Source organism: Denticeps clupeoides, chromosome 20 (genome assembly GCF_900700375.1).
Source record: "Denticeps clupeoides chromosome 20, fDenClu1.1, whole genome shotgun sequence".
NCBI lineage: Eukaryota > Metazoa > Chordata > Actinopteri > Clupeiformes > Denticipitidae > Denticeps > Denticeps clupeoides.
In genome coordinates this window covers 12,454,444-12,470,921 of record NC_041726.1, presented here as the reverse complement: position 1 = coordinate 12,470,921, position 16,478 = coordinate 12,454,444, and the positions used below count along the sequence as shown (strand labels likewise).

General features: G+C 47.1%; 1 protein-coding gene across 2 annotated transcripts; it reads right to left on the bottom strand.

The window, feature by feature from the left end:
- Positions 1–3,917: 3,917 nt before the first annotated feature.
- Positions 3,918–16,232, bottom strand: LOC114770082 (carcinoembryonic antigen-related cell adhesion molecule 5). Of its 2 annotated transcripts, XM_028963712.1 has the most exons (10): positions 16,016–16,232; positions 15,578–15,919; positions 13,801–14,085; positions 12,935–13,207; positions 11,033–11,305; positions 9,932–10,186; positions 9,733–9,847; positions 9,282–9,302; positions 5,986–6,030; positions 3,918–5,122 (listed from the first exon to the last, which is right to left on the bottom strand). In XM_028963712.1, exons 1-9 carry the CDS (start codon positions 16,062–16,064, stop codon positions 6,012–6,014), a joined length of 1,632 nt encoding a protein of 543 aa, XP_028819545.1. In that variant the 5' UTR covers positions 16,065–16,232; the 3' UTR covers positions 3,918–5,122; positions 5,986–6,011. The 2 variants fall into 2 exon arrangements, with proteins under 2 accessions (XP_028819545.1, XP_028819547.1); XM_028963714.1 differs by lacking the exon at positions 9,282–9,302 and having other exon boundaries at positions 16,016–16,229.
- Positions 16,233–16,478: the final 246 nt, after the last annotated feature.

Here is a 16,478-nt window from a genome sequence, read left to right as displayed (position 1 = left end):
ATTGCTCAGCCTGTTACCAAGTTTCGGAAGCGTTTATGGGAAATGGATGAGTCTTTCCATTTAGGAAACAAAACCAGTCAAAGCAGAAGAATTGAACACCACGGGACCCTCTCAGATATCATAATACATGATACTTACACTGATGTGTAAGTCAGTGTTTGGCAAAACACTTTGAAATCGTGAAATAGTGATTACAGAAGACTGAAAGTGTCAGTATCTGTATCATCAATGTGAATAAAATATCAACATGAAAAATTTATTTTATTTTCATTGCCATTCATGTACATGAAGCATAATGTTTTACATTGCAACAGATGTATTCTAAAAGTAACTGCACTGAATGGTTGTATTCTGAATATTCACAGTATAGCCATTACATGTATTCCCTTCAAGACTATTAAAATCACTGTGATTCATTTTAAATATTTAATGAAGATTAACGGCAATAACAAATATGTGTTTTGCTTGCAGGATGTGGGCATTGGGGTTAAAATAAAAGGGACTGCATGAAGTGATTGCAAAGGTTTTATTTGATTGTATGGAATTTAGAATTATTTTGCTGTACTTTGAAAACATTATAAAAGTAGGATTGCTAATGTATGCCTATTAGCAGAATAATTACATGAATTAAACAAACAATTGAAACTACTTTACATGTATGGCATTTATCATACACTTTTATACAGAGCGACAGTCCAACAAGTGTAGTGATAGGGTTGCTAAAGGAAAAAACAAAGTCCCAAACTTGTGCAGTAAAAAGAATCTGTCCGTGTTTGGAGGCTTCTCAATGCCAGGTACCAATATCTAGGGTGTCTCAGAGAGAGACAGAATTACACTTGGGTGGCTGGGACTGAGTGGTTATGGTAGAGGCCTGTGTACATGTTGAGTTCAACATGGCCCCGGTGGACTATCTAAGACAGCCTAGGTGAAACAAGCATTATAGTATACGTGCCTTAGCCAACAAAAGCCTGGAATTTAGCATGGAATAACATTTTGACACTGTGTCGGAGTTCTGAACACTAGCAGGAAGGCTACCTGCTGAGTCCACCTGCTGAGAATTTGTTAATTCTTGGTATCAGTAAGAGCCCGGACCTTGTGAGCGTAATTCTCATGTATGACAGTAGTCTGTTAACAAGTCCCCTGAGTAATCAGGGATCAGCCTACATTGAGCGTTGTATGTTAATAGAAGAATTTTATAGTCTTGGTCAAGGACACAATGATAGTAAGTGGGGTTTGAACCTGTGACTTTGTGATCTTGTGGTAAGTCTGTGGCGTCTCGCTCCACCTTATCCCATGGCCTGCAGCGAGGTGTACTTGGCTTGACCTGGCCTGAACCCAACTGACTGGCTCGCGTTTGCGATAGGCCATTTGCATAAATAAGACTTTTTGCCAAATGAGTTTGAATGGCTGGCACGTGAAAGGTTCAGAAGTTTTTACATTTCTGCCACAAGCAACACAAAGCAAAGGACCCACAATTCAATTTGGTGGCTCATGAAGTCACCACATTCAAAGTAAATGGGTACCATTGAGGGCAGAGCATATATTTCCCATACTCTATAAAAGTGTCTGTAATAGATTTACATATTTTATAATTAATGTGAAGTAAACTTGTGCAAGTAAATGTGCAATTAATTTTTTTATCAATTCCCTTACATCTCAACCCTCTGTAATGCATTTAATTTGATATGGCATTGTATTTTTAACAATAATCTTATTTCCAGTAAATAGATACTAAATTATTTTGTCAAAACACACACAAAGCACACACTTGCTATTTGCCAATATTGCAACAAAACAGTCATAAATTACTGTCAAATAAATAAAAAATCTACAACAAATTAGTCTAGATATTTATTTTTTAATTACAGTTGCATTTTGAGGTGTGAAAGATGGACATTTATAAAGTTGTCTGTAACACACCACATTCCCTGAGAACAATGCAGACCTGGACGTGCAGTAGCAAGTCTCGCCACTGAACTGTGCACCACAGAAATAAGTTCTCCGACACACACACACACACACACACACAGACACACACACCAAGCATGCAGGTGTAACAGTTGCTTAATTACTGGTTGTGAAGTCACGTGGCTCGGCCTTGTGGAAAGGCAGGTTTGTAAGAGAACACCATGATCTACCCCTCGCATGCAGCTCCAGATGATGGAGCTCCGGCTTGACAAAGCTGAGCCGGTGCTCATTACAGTGCGCTGTTTTTAAAGCAATTACCCATGTGTGCGCGAGAGACGCTTCCCCCAGACGGTAAAGTATAGTCCCACTCTACGCTAAAATACACACACACACAAACAACACACACTCAACATGTTCTAGATCTTTCTCTGGCTGTACCTCATTTGTTTAGTTGCATTAACGCACAGACACACCTTTCTGGAGCAAAGAACATTAAATGTGTATACTGTAGACCTGACTAAAGAACTCATCTGATTTTGTTGATGGGAGTGCTTGGGATGTTTTACACAAAGACAGAATCCATTCCTTTTACTTTATTAAATTGTATTTTACATTCAAAAACAATGTTAGCATTTGTGCTTTTTTTGACAGAACAGGGCCAAAAAAAAAAAAAAAAAAAAGGAAACACCTTAAATACCACTTCTGTTTACTCAGGGTAAATTAACTTGTCTGACTGGAAACGGGTTTGCAACAGTTACCATGGCAATGTATTATTCATCATTAAATACAGTGACCTGACAAAAAAAAAAAAAAAAAAAAACAGATTAGCACCCCTTCAGAGACCTGTTAAGCACAGATTCCTATGCAAAGTACTTTGCAATGGCGGCAGGGTGGACAACAGGCGTGGCATTTGGAGTGATATATGGCTCTAGAATATTCCGTGTGGAAGAAGAAAGGTGGGGCTGGGGGTTTCAGTAAAAACCCATAAAAGAACAACCACAAGGCAGGGACTCTCGGCCCAATGCGCATTTTGCCGAATACCAGGACCAGCAGGTATTATTACTGGGTTGGATGACTGAGAAACGTGTGCACCCACCCACGGCCTCCGAAAACAAAAGGTGTAGGTGTCGCCTTTCGCTGCGAACGCACACAGGCCGGCGTCTTCACCTGAGCCCCGCTGCGACCCCCCCCGGGCCCTCCCGCCGCTGACTTTTTTCCAGGGTGTTGATGGTTTTCACACGCTGCCTACTACGCTCCGCGCCCAGCTCTCTTCCCATGGGAGATTAATTACAGGGGATTTTCACCCGTTGCCACCCACTTTCAAAAAAAAAAAAAAAAAAAGGGTTTGAATGGAGAAGCAGGCCGCCGGCTTTTGAATGAAGAGTTAAGAACAAGAAGCGACGGTAACACGAGGCCTTTAAACAAGTGAATAATTTAAACGAAACAAATATTACAAAGGCTTAATCACTTGCCTTTCCAAGAAGATCGGCAATTCTATATATATTTACGTATATATATTTGCCACTTTTCTTGTATACACTGTTAATTTCTATAGAGGAATGATATGGCCATTTTTGTAAACAACCTGAGATTATTACTACAGTAACTCAATTCAATTTCAAGAGAACTCAAATCAACAAGAGACTCATCAATCATAAAATTCACAAATGTTTCCGCAGTATTTACAAATGGTACATTTCAGCAGTAGTATGTTGTCAATGTACTACGTAGTTACAGGTTATTAACTATGGGAGCTGGTTCAAAGTTAAAAACGTCTAAAGCCAGAGGGACAGAATACTGACTCCGCTTCCAGAGTAACATCATTTTGTCCAGAATGTTGTATTATAATAAATTTGACTAAATTTTACTTCCTTTAGGCCTCTGCCTTTTTCACATAAAAAGTAAAAAATTTGTCAGTTTAAAAAAAAAAAAAAAACAAATAAAAAAAAAAAACCCAAAAAAACAGATAAAATCTGAATGAGTCTTTTATGGCCACCGTACCAGGTTAATATCTACATATTCAGCATATGCACACCACGGTAGCAACTAAATAACACAGCCACAAAAGCTCAGGAATACTAGGAATCTTTGGGAATGCTAGGTTGAGCGTTGGTGCATGCATAGGTGCTCGGTTTTACTACGTATGTGTCGGGACTTGTGCCTTTGGAACGTACGATACATTTTAGCGGAGGCTCTGAACAATAAATACTTTGGCTTCATTGACAAGTGCACTTAGGTCTGGGTGACGACAGACTGATCATTCAGCAATACCATCATGCTCATTCACCAAGAAAAAAAGGTAATCCATGTCTTTGGTCTTCAGAATCTATATGCATGTACAAAGCCTTGTATTTAAACAGTTAAAAAAAAAAACTAAATAAAACATAAGTTGCCTTTCAACTTCTAAAATACTTTCCTGCAGCTTGAGAGACTGTAGCAACTTGTCTTATCAAATTGGAGGGGGGGACTTTTTGGAGTGCAGAGGGTTGAACGGATCAGGAGGAAACGCCTGTGACTTTGAGATTCCCTCCAAAAAAGTAAGGAATGCGATTCTACCACAAAACACGTCTCACCTTCATTGTCCTTCCCCTCTCTTAAAAAAAAAAAAAGAAGCCTATACTGGTCCAACGTGCCGAGGCACGCCGCTGTTATTTCTATCGTCTTGCTGGATAAGAAAACGTTTTTTTGGGGGGCTTCGAGCAGCAAGGAGAACTTGCATGGGATGGTCCAGCAGATCTTTCCTAGGCTTTCCTCGCGTCAGACTAGGACCACCTCTGGAGGGCTTTTAGAGATCCTGTCTGGTCCTGGGATGCTTTTCATTCCAAGGTGAGCTGTTATCCTTTAGCAAGAAAAGAAGGGAAGGAGGTTTTGGGTTTCCACCGGGAACAATGGAGGAGAGTCCACTTCAGATAAGGTGGACGGTGAGGGACAGGACCACAAAGGGGGTTAAAAGTTAAAACAAGGAGAGGGTTGGGGGCAAGAACAGACTGGCCAGGTGTGGATTTTTCTCTTGAACCTCCAGGATTCCAGGAGTCCTGTTCCCTGGTGAGATGGCCGGTGATAAGGAGCAGGAGAGGAGTGTGACAAATCAGTCCCATCCCATAGTGAGGTGATGTACAACCCATGGATGCAAGTTCTTCCAGCTGCCCCATTGTTCCATTGGGTCCAAAAAAAAAAACTAAACAAAACTGAAGACAGCAAATTGTATACGATCCTAAGAAAAAGAAAGAAGAAAAAAAGGTCTTTAGACGTTACTAGATGGTCCCTGACATTAGGGTGGGCACCACCCAACTGATTCAGCAAAATTGAAACCATAAGGAAATGACATAATGGCAATTTAATCAGTTCAGGAACTTGCCGACTCACAGACAACAAGCAGATTCAGGTCACTCCTTCACTCTGTGAACGTATCCAATCTTCAAACACACAACTGCGCGTTTTCTACATCTCAGGGTTTCAGAACCATTGGACTTAGACCAGAAGAAGGTGTGACTTTTTGGCTATTGTCAAACTTGAAAATCTGTTTGACTTGGTCTCACAAAACCAACAATTCAGTCTCTGCGCCTGGGCGTGGCCTGAGCTTATGAACTACAAAAATGCCACGACTTCCCTGCTTGTACTCTAAACTTTGGAACAAGACCGCAAAAAAGAGAAAAATGACAAGTTGTAGACCACGGAAAATAGGATAACGTGGGAAAGAGGTGGGCCGTGAGTCTTCTTCCGTTCTACAGTACATCTCTACCTCTGACCCAGTGAGTGGAAACTTCACTGGATCTTGGGCAAGCGTCACCTCCCAGTGTCAACACTCCTATCGCGGTCTTTCAGTGACACATAGACTCTGACGTCAGCATTGAATGAACGAGTAGAAGAAACGCAGACTACAACATTTTCAGTTTATCGTAATGTATATCGTAGTAATGTTTTCCCCAATACAGCACTAATTCCTGTTCTGTTGTGTAACTGGGACGTAAAAGTTACAAACACACCCACCCCTGCTTGAGCCAGTGTTTGTTCAGCAATGCCATTTACCCTGTTTGGCGATTAGGCTTTCACAGAGGATGGATGAATGAAACTTACCAGCACTTTCTTCCTGGGTAGTTGCTTTAGTAAGGTGATGGGATACTACAAAGGAGAGAACACAGAAAAACATTTTTTTTTTTTTTTGTTCTACATTGTTCTTTGGCCACCTTTACATACACTGCTATAGAGGTGACAGTCAGCATTGAACGAAATGTTAGTAAAACGTATTTTTATTAAAAATGGCATTTAGAAACAACGAACAATTCATGTGGTATGTAAAATCCTGCAATCATGCAGCTATGAGTCAGAGGAAGGGCATATGAAATATAATATGTTGAAGAATCCAAATGAGAATGTTAAAACCGCAACCATGACTTTTTCTAAAACTTGTCTAAATGTTCCAGGTCCTTGTTTTGTGTCAATGGCCTTCGCCAAATCTTGACAAATATGTTAGACCAAAGCATGCATGTAACATGCATGAAATACTGAACACTGCTTTGCACTGCAGGCATAATTCCTGTCCTTCACGCAATGATGACAGACCTGCAGTTTCCTTTGAACGAGGGGTTGCACAACACATTCACACGTCCAGGACAAACCGTCCAAAGCTTCACACTTCTGAACACACGTCCATGCAGTAATCTGAACCTACAGAAATCTATAGAGTGGGTGGTGGTAGCCTAGCGGGTAACACACTGAATCAGAAGACCCAGGTTCAAATCCCACCTACTACCGTTGTGTCCCTGAGCAAGACATTTAACCCTGAGTTGCTCCCTGTAACTACTGACTGTAAGTCGCTCTGGATAAGGGCGTCTAATAAATGCTGTAAATATAAATGTATAGAGAACAAATTAAAAAAACTCCGCTGTTCCAGGTAAATTCCACAGAAACCAGGGCTGACATGAAAGAGGAATGGCAACAAACAAACCATGGACCACAGAGGAAACGCCCAGCGCCAAAATGTAAGAGGGATGTGAAAACGAAACCCGGCACCCAAACCCAGATTTGGCGCAATCAGTACGCATGTAGCTTCAGTGCCGTGTAACCGCGCAGTAAACCCCTTTCCCTCCTGGGTGGAGGCCATACAAGTTGGATAAGGCCATATAAGGTGCACCTAACCACAGAACCAATAGGCAGAGATCAGGAAAAGTAAGCAGGGTTTAGCGCGGCTAGGCTGAGTGCAAGTAGTCAAATCTTTGGTGGGCTCCGTAGCCAAATTGCACAGGACTCCCCCCCCCACAATCGGCACCAATCCTCACCTATTTACAACCAGAAGCTGTCTGCAGCCGTAACTAACGGCCCAGATAGGACCGAGCGGTTGGTGTTTGGCTTAAAGAAGGATAGAGCGGGAAGGTGAGGGACTGTGCGTGCACAGGCACGACTGACATTCCTGCCATTCGCTCCTGAGCCTCCCCCCCCCGCCAACCTGCCTCACCCGGCCGCCGGGATCCAACCGCGGGACAGCAATAGTCACCTTGTATTACAGTTACAACGTGACGGTCCGAGCGGGGGACAGTTGCAAAGAAGGAATGAAACAAAGGACAGAGTTATGATAGAAGAGCGGGTGAAATGAAAGACTTTCGGCTACGGTGCGCGCCGTGGAATGCAGTCCGACCGTGAGCTTGTGTTTGTCGAGAACAATAAGACCTCAGCACGAAGGGCCCGAGAGTTTCTAGAAACCTGTTCCACCATGTGACGAGGGACCGTCTAAACTGTGTCATTTCTGACAAAAACATCCTCACCCCCCCCAAAAGAACATTTTTTTTTTGTAGCCTTTAGCCAGCTGCAGTAGTGTGAAAGTGAAGTCCTCTGTGGAAAACGTGTCCTCTGCCATTAACCACCCCCCTTGGTTGAGCAGTGGGCAGCCATGACCGGCGCCGGGTGGGGGCAGTGTGTGGGGACGGTGCTCTGCTCGGTGGCACCTCACAGCAAATAAAAGAAAAAAAAAGCCATGTTTTTGCCGCCGCAGTTAACTAGCTGGTTAACTAGCCAACACGTTTGCAACCAAGTTTCACTACAAACGTCTTCCTCCCAGTGATGGACAATTCATGCATATGCAAACATCACCAGGGCAGCACCAAATCTAAAAACCACAGCAGACAACGCGATTTACATCCAGCGCCTCGGCCTTATCTCACACATCATCCCTAAATCCATGAGGATAAACCACACAGGACATCCGTGCAAGAGCAACTGTAAAGAAATATATCGAGCGCGTGTAGATTATCATCGTATTCATCTTTTTCTCCCTTTTGACAAGCCTATTTGATTCAAGATCAGTGTGCATTTGGGGCTTGAATTCAACATGAATAGGTACTACAGGGCTGTCGTAGCCTAGTGGGTTAGACACTTGCCTGTGAACCAGAAGACCACAAAGTCACAGGTTCCAAACCCACTTACTGCCATTTGGTCACTTAGTGTCCCTGTAACTACAGTTCAAAACTCTGGAATGGCCACGTTATGCATTTACAGTCAATTGTTAAATGTGCACAAACACTAGTGATTTCTCTTTTCTTTGTACCTGTATCGAAAATTATAATTATTCATTATTTTTGAAACTGTTCAATTTGGGGTAGGTTAAAGTTAAAAAAGGCGCAAACCACCGGTGAAAACACTCCACACCTTGATGATTACACAACACATACCAGACGTTTTTGAAGAAATACCCGGCCCACGGTTTGATTACATCTGACACAGTTCTAAATGTGTTGCTATCAGCGAAGATCTGGATTTGGTGTCTGCCTCTCTTTTATTGCCACAGTTTCAACAAGCGTGCAGGATTTCCTCAAGGAAAACTTGCCTGGACAGTGTGACCTCCCAGGCCCAGAATCATGTCAATCGAACAGCTCGTAAAAAGCCGCTTCACGAGTTCGGCTGGTTTGCCGGTCTCTGCCGCTCTGTTTGCATATACTTTTTCTTCCCCCGCAGCAGGAAAAGGTTCAGTTCTCCTACATCTCTTTATACTTGGCCAGTCTGGATAAAAAAAAAAAAAGTCGCCCCATGCGCCCTCATTCATCATGTTTATGTTTGCCAAATAGGTGGTACGACGATCCTACGGTTAGGTACGTTACTAATGGGACCAAATCCCGGTTGTTGTTTTTTTTAAAGCTGGCCAAGGCACCAGTGGAGTCCAAAAGAGGATAGGATTTCTGCTCCGCCCCTTTTCGGCATCTGCGAACAGTGTGACCGAGTCGGTCTCAAGCGCCCATTCAGCCGCTGTCATCTTAAGACAGATTGTGCGAGGAGCTCATTGAAGCCGAGGCCCTCCGGCTACACTCGACTCCCAGTGACCCTTGTCACTTCTTCCACTGCTGATAAGCCAATCGTACTCGGCCACGGACTTGTTTACTCACTTGAGAGACGATGTGTCGATACTGGAAAAAGAAGAGAAGAGAAGAGAAAGAAGTGGACGGGTGTTGACAAGGACGGTACAACATGTCAATGACAACTAGCGGGTTCGGGGCCTGACAGCGTGACCTAACAAAAAAAAAATGACAGGAATGATGGGCAGATGGAAGTGGGGGCGGGGGGGTGTTGAGCTGATTCGTGACTACACCATCTGTGTAAGAGCTCAATATAAAAATTTAGACAAAGGAACAGCTACCGAATTGATGGTCCTGAATGTGGGAATTGAGGGAGGGGACAAAGGGACGTCTGTTTAGAAATCTGGAGCCATAGGACCGAGTGATCTGTGTGACCATTCTCCCAGTATGTACCGTCCCACTTTAAAGGGCTACATAAATAATGTAAGGACCAAGGATCGGATGTCCATCACTGATGGGGTCGACAGCGTACTGGACTTACTCTTTTGATCGCCTCATGCGGACCGCCACGCAGATGATGATGGCCAACGCGATCACGACAGCGATGATGATCCCGGCAATGGCTCCACCCGACAGCCCCTCGTCAACAGGCCCCTCTGTCCCAAGCGAACGACTTTATGTAAGCATCTGGGAAGGCACATTCGTTCCAAAAGGATTTGCCGGAAAAGGGAAACTCTCACCTGTCACACCAAGAACGTGGTCGGCAGAGTTGGACACGGTGGTGTTGAGGTTGGTCGCTGAGCAGGTATACGTGCCGGCATCCTTGAATTCGGTCTTCTCCAGACTGTACTCTCTTGTGGTCACTGGTTGCACAGTGCCGTTCAGCTTCCAGCTGTAGGTCACCCCGGGGAACGATGACACTTCACATTTCAAATGTAATTCCTTCCCTGCCTGCACCTTCTTGGGCCCTTGTATATACATGTCCACAGGTCCATCTGTGAAACAAACGAGAGAGAGAGAGAGAGAGAGAGAGAGAGAGAGAGTCCTCAAAATACAGAATCCAAAAATCAACAGAAAATATCGCCGTTAATACAAGTACAAGACGTGGCTTTAAACGCCCTCTGAACATGTGCCGGAAAGAACTGGACGGCGGTTCTGAATTACAGAGCAAATCCAATGCAGCATAGTAATTGGTGACAGCGGGACTCCTGCTGCTGGACTCTTCATGGCCTCAAGGCCAAAATGATATCCAAAACCTTGAAGCTGTGCTGAATGAATTAGCCATTGTTTGAAGAACTGCGAGTAAATGTCAGACAGATTGAAATGAAAGTAAATAACATTAAATTATACACACGCACCCACACACATACATATATATATATACATACATACACTAATAGTAAATAATAATTAATATTGATGTCTTTTTTACTAATTGAACTCACTACAACTTGTTTAAGGGTTTAATCGTAATTTACTGACATTTACTCTATGATGCATTATAATGCTGTTACAGATGGTGCTCCTGGCTGTCAAAGTGCTGATTAATCTAGTTTATTTGATCGCAATCTAAAAACGAAACCATGCAATGAATGACCAAGTTATTATCTTGCGAGAAGCCATGACGACAGCTACACAAAAAAGCCTCCTTCACAATTTCGTACAGGTGTAAAACGGGTCATGTCTACAGTCAAGGGCAACAAACCGTGCCGGTGCGTGAATGTGCACATGAACGAATGTCCGATGTCGCGGATGCACTGCCACTGGACTTTAGAAGTTTAGAACGACGCACGTGGAAAAAAATTTATAAAAAATAGGTAAGGCCACCATCATGTACTTACAGATGATTTCCATCCAGTAGGCAGCTCTGTTGGAGTTAACCGCATTCCACAGGTGGCACTCGTACTGGCCGGCGTCCTCCTTCTGCACCGGGCTGATGGTCAGCGCGCTGCCCGAGATGTTCACCCGATCGCTGGACGCCAGGGGCTTGCCGTCTTTATGCCACTTCTGGGATGTGATGGTTCCGGCGGCTGCTTTGCAGATGAGCTGAGCGGTGCTGTTCCCGGCGAAGAGAAGGGAGGTAGGACCCGTGATCGTGGTGCCGCTGATGGGCTCTTGGAAACGATTGAAAGGATACGAAAGAATGAAACACAACCTTCAAGACGGAAATTAAGCTATTTCTAATATATCTTTTTGTGTTATTCGCCTATCAGGTTAGGCTGTTCTTTGCTACACGTAATTGTTTACCGGCATCCGATGTTCCCTGGAAAGTAAAAGATTGAACAAATCATCGTATCGTTAATATATGAACACAACACCTCCCTTTAGGCCGTATTTGTATACCATAAATAAAAAGAACATGTCTTATATTGGTCTTATTCATACCTGCTCATTAAAAACAACACTTCATTATGACAAACATGACGTTATACACTCATATACAGATGTTAGGGAATTCCTGGTAATTTATAGCTTTAGATATTACGAACATTAAAGTAAAGTGAAGCGATTGTCACATGTGATACACAGCAGCACAGCACACGGTGCACACAGTGAAATTTGTCCTCTGCATTTAACCCATCACCCTGAGTGAGCAGTGGGCAGCCATGACCGGCGCCCGGGGAGCAGTGTGTGGGGACGGTGCTTTGCTCAGTGGCACCTCGGTGGCACCTTGGCGGCTCGGGATTCGAACCGGCAACCTTCTGTTTACGGGGTTAGCAGAATAATTAACTTGAATAATTAACTTTTAACTTTCTTATTGTCGAACTTGTGTACAGAATCTACAACAGAGTGAATGAAAAGATTGTATTCATAGTGAACCGGAACTGACCACTTCATCGATGGTAACATGAAAGCACGTTGTAAGTCGCTCTGGCAAATGCCGTAAATGTGTAAAAATGTAAATGTAATAATCCCACACCGGCACACACTGATATTTGGTCTGTCTGAGTGCGCGTTCCCCCCTCTATTCCGGCGTGTTCCCCCCCCGCACACAACACATCCACCGTCGCTGTTTATTGCCGTATGCACGTCTGTGGCGCCGACGCGGCGTTGCTACAAATTGCTGTTTGTCGGTAATGACAGCATTTCGCTCGGACGGCCCTCATTACCGCGGAACGCTTCCATTGTATGAATCAGCCGGCATTCTCTCCGTCGGGCAATCGGCCGTCTCCAGCCTGGTTCCCACAATCCCCCTCTTCGCGTGTAAAACGTGTTCCCGGTTAAAAGCAACAGGTTTCGGCCTGAGGAATGCAAACTGTAAGCAGAGCCCGAGCAGCTGAACGTCACGGGGTGCCCCCATTTACCCCCCCCGTGGCGGCGGCGTGAACTTGGGACGCTCCCAGGTCCACGGGGCGATAACCAGTTCCTCTCCGAGAAGAAGCGTCTTCTGATGAGGACCTTTTTAAAAAACGACTGAATTCAAATAAATAAGGGGTGAACCAGAAGACCCGGGTTCAAACCCCACTTACTACCATCGTGTCCCTGAGCAGGACACTTAACCCTGAGTGTCTCCAGGGTGGGGACTGTCCCTGTAACTACTGATTGTGCGGCGTTCTGGATAAGGGCGCCTGGTAAATGCCGGAAATGACCCCCACGAGGACGAAGCCGGTCATTGTCTGGTCGCTTCACGTTTATCTGATCCCGCTTGGGCGGGGTCGATCAGAGTTTGAAGTTTAACCAGTCTGCCTGACCAGTCTGCAAGCAAATCAATCACCTCGCCGCAGTTACGGAACGCAACTTACCGAGGACGGTGATGGAGGCGTTCTGGGACGAGGAGTAGCGCTTTGTCTTGGCGTTGTAGACCAGGCAGGAGTAGATGCCGCTCTGACTCTGCTGCATGTTGTTTAGGGAGAATGCGGTGCTGCTGGCGTCCTTGACCGGAACGCCGTTGAACATCCACTGGTAGGTGGCGGCCGGCTTGGACTCGGACGCGCAGGACAGTGACAAATTGGAGCCCGTCTTGAAGACCAGACCCTCGTAACCCTTCCACCTCAGGACCACGGGGTCAGGCCCATCTGTAAAAAACGCACACGTTCAGATGTTTCGAAAACCCGAGACCAAACACGGATCTTATCTCAAGCCGGCGTTCCCCGTCACCTGGGAACAAGGGACCCGAACGCAACGCCGCTGTTTGCCTACGGTGTTTGTACTGAATCCGGGGCAGAGCCGCAGCTGCAAGAAATGCAGATACGGCGGGGCGGGCGCTGAATTCGACACGCGTTAATCCGTTTCATAGTTTCAATGTGACGCATTTCAAATTCAAATACGAGTTAGTGTTTAAAAGCGTTTTTATCGCCATTAATATTCCGTCCTCTTTATAATTCTATAATGCAGCATATTCATCTTATGGACTAAATACTGGCGTAATCATGTAGTAGGGTGGTAGTAGCCTAGTGAACCGGAAGACCCGGGTTCAAATCCCACTGTGTCCCTGAGCAAGACACTTAACCCTGAGTGTCTCCAGGGGGGGACTGTCCCTGTAACTACTGACTGTAAGTCTCTCTGGATAAGGGCGTCTGGTAAATGCTGTAAAAATGTAAAATGTTCATATATAGCGGTGTTTACGCGGGTGTGTGTGTGTTGGCGGGTACGAGGCGATGGGACTCACAGTAGACGGTGAGGTTGTACGGGCCGCTCGTCTTCGTGTGAAGCTCGTTACTGGCCTGGCACGTTATCGGCCCCGCCAGGTCCGTGCGCCACACGTCCTTGATGGTGAGGACGTTCCCGCTCTTGCTCTGAACGACGTGCGTGCCGTCGGCCACCAGCGGCGCCGAGTTGTTGGACCACTGGTACTTCAGGTAGGAGCCGGTGGCGATGCAGGTCAGGTTCACCGTGCTGTTGAGCTCCACCACATCCGCGACGCTCCAGACTATCGTCACGTCACCCACGGGTTCTTCGGCGTGGAGGAAGAGGAACACACGAGTGAGGCGGCCAGCAGGCGACATACGCTACACTACAGGTCAAAGGTGCGCGCAACCGACTCGGCGACGGTTAGGAAGACCGGAGCCATTTCCAAGAATCCAAGGCAACAAACATATTTAGTATTTGTCGTACCAGGAGAAAGTGAAGTACGTTTGATGTTTTTTCAGAGTCGCCTCTTTTTACCTTCATGGCTGCTTTGTTCACTAATATCATCATCAATTAACTCATTAACATGAGATGGTGCTAGTAGCCTAGTGAGTAACACACTCGCCTATGAACCAGAAGACCCGGGTTCAAATCCCGCTTACTACCACTGTGTCCCTGAGCAAGACACTTAACCCCGAGTGTCTCCAGGGGGGGACGGTCCCAGTAACTACTGATTGTAAGGTGCTCTGGATAAGGGCGTCTGGTAAATGCCGTATATGTAAATGAGATGTTCAGTATGAACATTCAGGACTGTTGGAAAACTTCATTACGTGTGTTATTTCATAATCCAGTTTTGTTCTATAAGTAAAAAAAAAAAAACAAGACGCAAGACCCATGAATGAGTAGGTGCGTCCCCACTCTTGACTGGGGGTGTAAGGGCGACGTGGGAAATCACCTCGGGGGCGAAGGCGGGGCCGAGGGGTAAACATCCCGTCACAAAAGGTTGCGGCGGTTTAAACTGAAGTCACCCTGAAAAGGACCCGACCGTAAAGAAGAGGCGGCGTCGTCGTCAGTGGCGGCCCTACACGCCCTGCGCCCCGCCCGTCATGAATAACATGAATGAATGAAACGCGTGACTGGCGGAGAACTCGGCGTTCCCACGTGCCGCCACGCTGGACGCTTTCACGCAGTCACACCCGATATTTCGGCGCCGCCAAACCCGCTGTCGGCTTGGTCTATTCCCACCGCGACGGAGTAAAGAGGAGGAGGCGGGTAGACTGACGCGGTGGCTGCAGGTACCACAACGGGCCGCCACCTTCTCGGGCGAGCTCCTGGCCGGCAGGTGCCACGCCCGGCCGCCACAGCGTGCCGCCACCTTCTCGGGCGAGCTCCTGGCCGGCAGGTGCCACGCCCGGCCGCCTCCTTCACGGGCGAGCTCCTGGCCGGCAGGTGCCACGCCCGGCCGCCTCCTTCTCGGGCGAGCTCCTGGCCGGCAGGTGCCACGCCCGGCCGCCACCTTCTCGGGCGAGCTCCTGGCCGGCAGGTGCCACGCCCGGCCGCCTCCTTCTCGGGCGAGCTCCTGGCCGGCAGGTGCCACGCCCGGCCGCCTCCTTCTCGGGCGAGCTCCTGGCCGGCAGGTGCCACGCCCGGCCGCCACAGCGGGCCGCCACCTTCTCGGGCGAGCTCCTGGCCGGCAGGTGCCACGCCCGGCCGCCACAGCGGGCCGCCACCTTCTCGGGCGAGCTCCTGGCCGGCAGGTGCCACGCCCGGCCGCCTCCTTCTCGGGCGAGCTCCTGGCCGGTCGGCGGCGAACTTACCCAGCACCTCCAGGGCGACCATGCCCTTGCGCTCGGTGAGGTCGCTCTGGGTGACGGTCAGGGTGTACCTGCCGCTGTCCTTGCCCGTCAGGCCGGAGAGCTGCAGGACCCCGGTGGCCTGGTTCAGCGCCAGCCTGCCGGCGTAGGGGGGCTGGATGATTAATTTGTCCTTATTCGAGATGAGCACGTCGACGTCCAGGTTGCTGCCCACGGCCTCGAACGTCCATCTCATCAACATGTACTGTCCGTCTCTGGCGACGTCGAAGGTGGTGTTGAACGTGATGTTCTTCCCCAGCAAGCCCTTCAAGGAATCGGACGTCAGGAGCGGCACGTCCGCACAACCTGCGCAGGTACAAAAAACGCGCCTTAACCACCACAACAAAGCCATTTACAGATTAAATAAAAAAAAACCCAAAACGGTCGGAGTTTGCTGCTTACCAACGGCCGAAGTGAGCAGGAAAAGCGACAGAAAGTTGAAGGTGTCCATCGGAAGCGACGCGGTGGCTGAAGCCGGAGCGGCAGGGAATGAGCCGGACGGGCAGGTCGCACGAAAGGAAACGACGACGGTTCACACCCGAAATTGTGCAAAACTCCGCCCCGTCCGACACCAGCGCCCCACCCAGAGCCACCTGCCTTCAAGGTGCAAGGAGCTGCGTTCGAGCTATGAACGGTAGCCCAGAAATTATAAAAAAAAGTACCTGGTTTCAACGTAAGCGGTCTTAGGCAGGACGGGTGAGCGTTTCGGCAAAGCTTTTGCGAGATTGTGGCACAAGTTTGATCGATGACGCGGTGACTTGGGGCGCTGCTGCGACTCTGCCGCCACCTGGCGGCCGTACTAAGAATCGCGCCAGCGGGACCGCGCATGCGCACAGACAAGACACAAACAAAAAAAAAATTATCC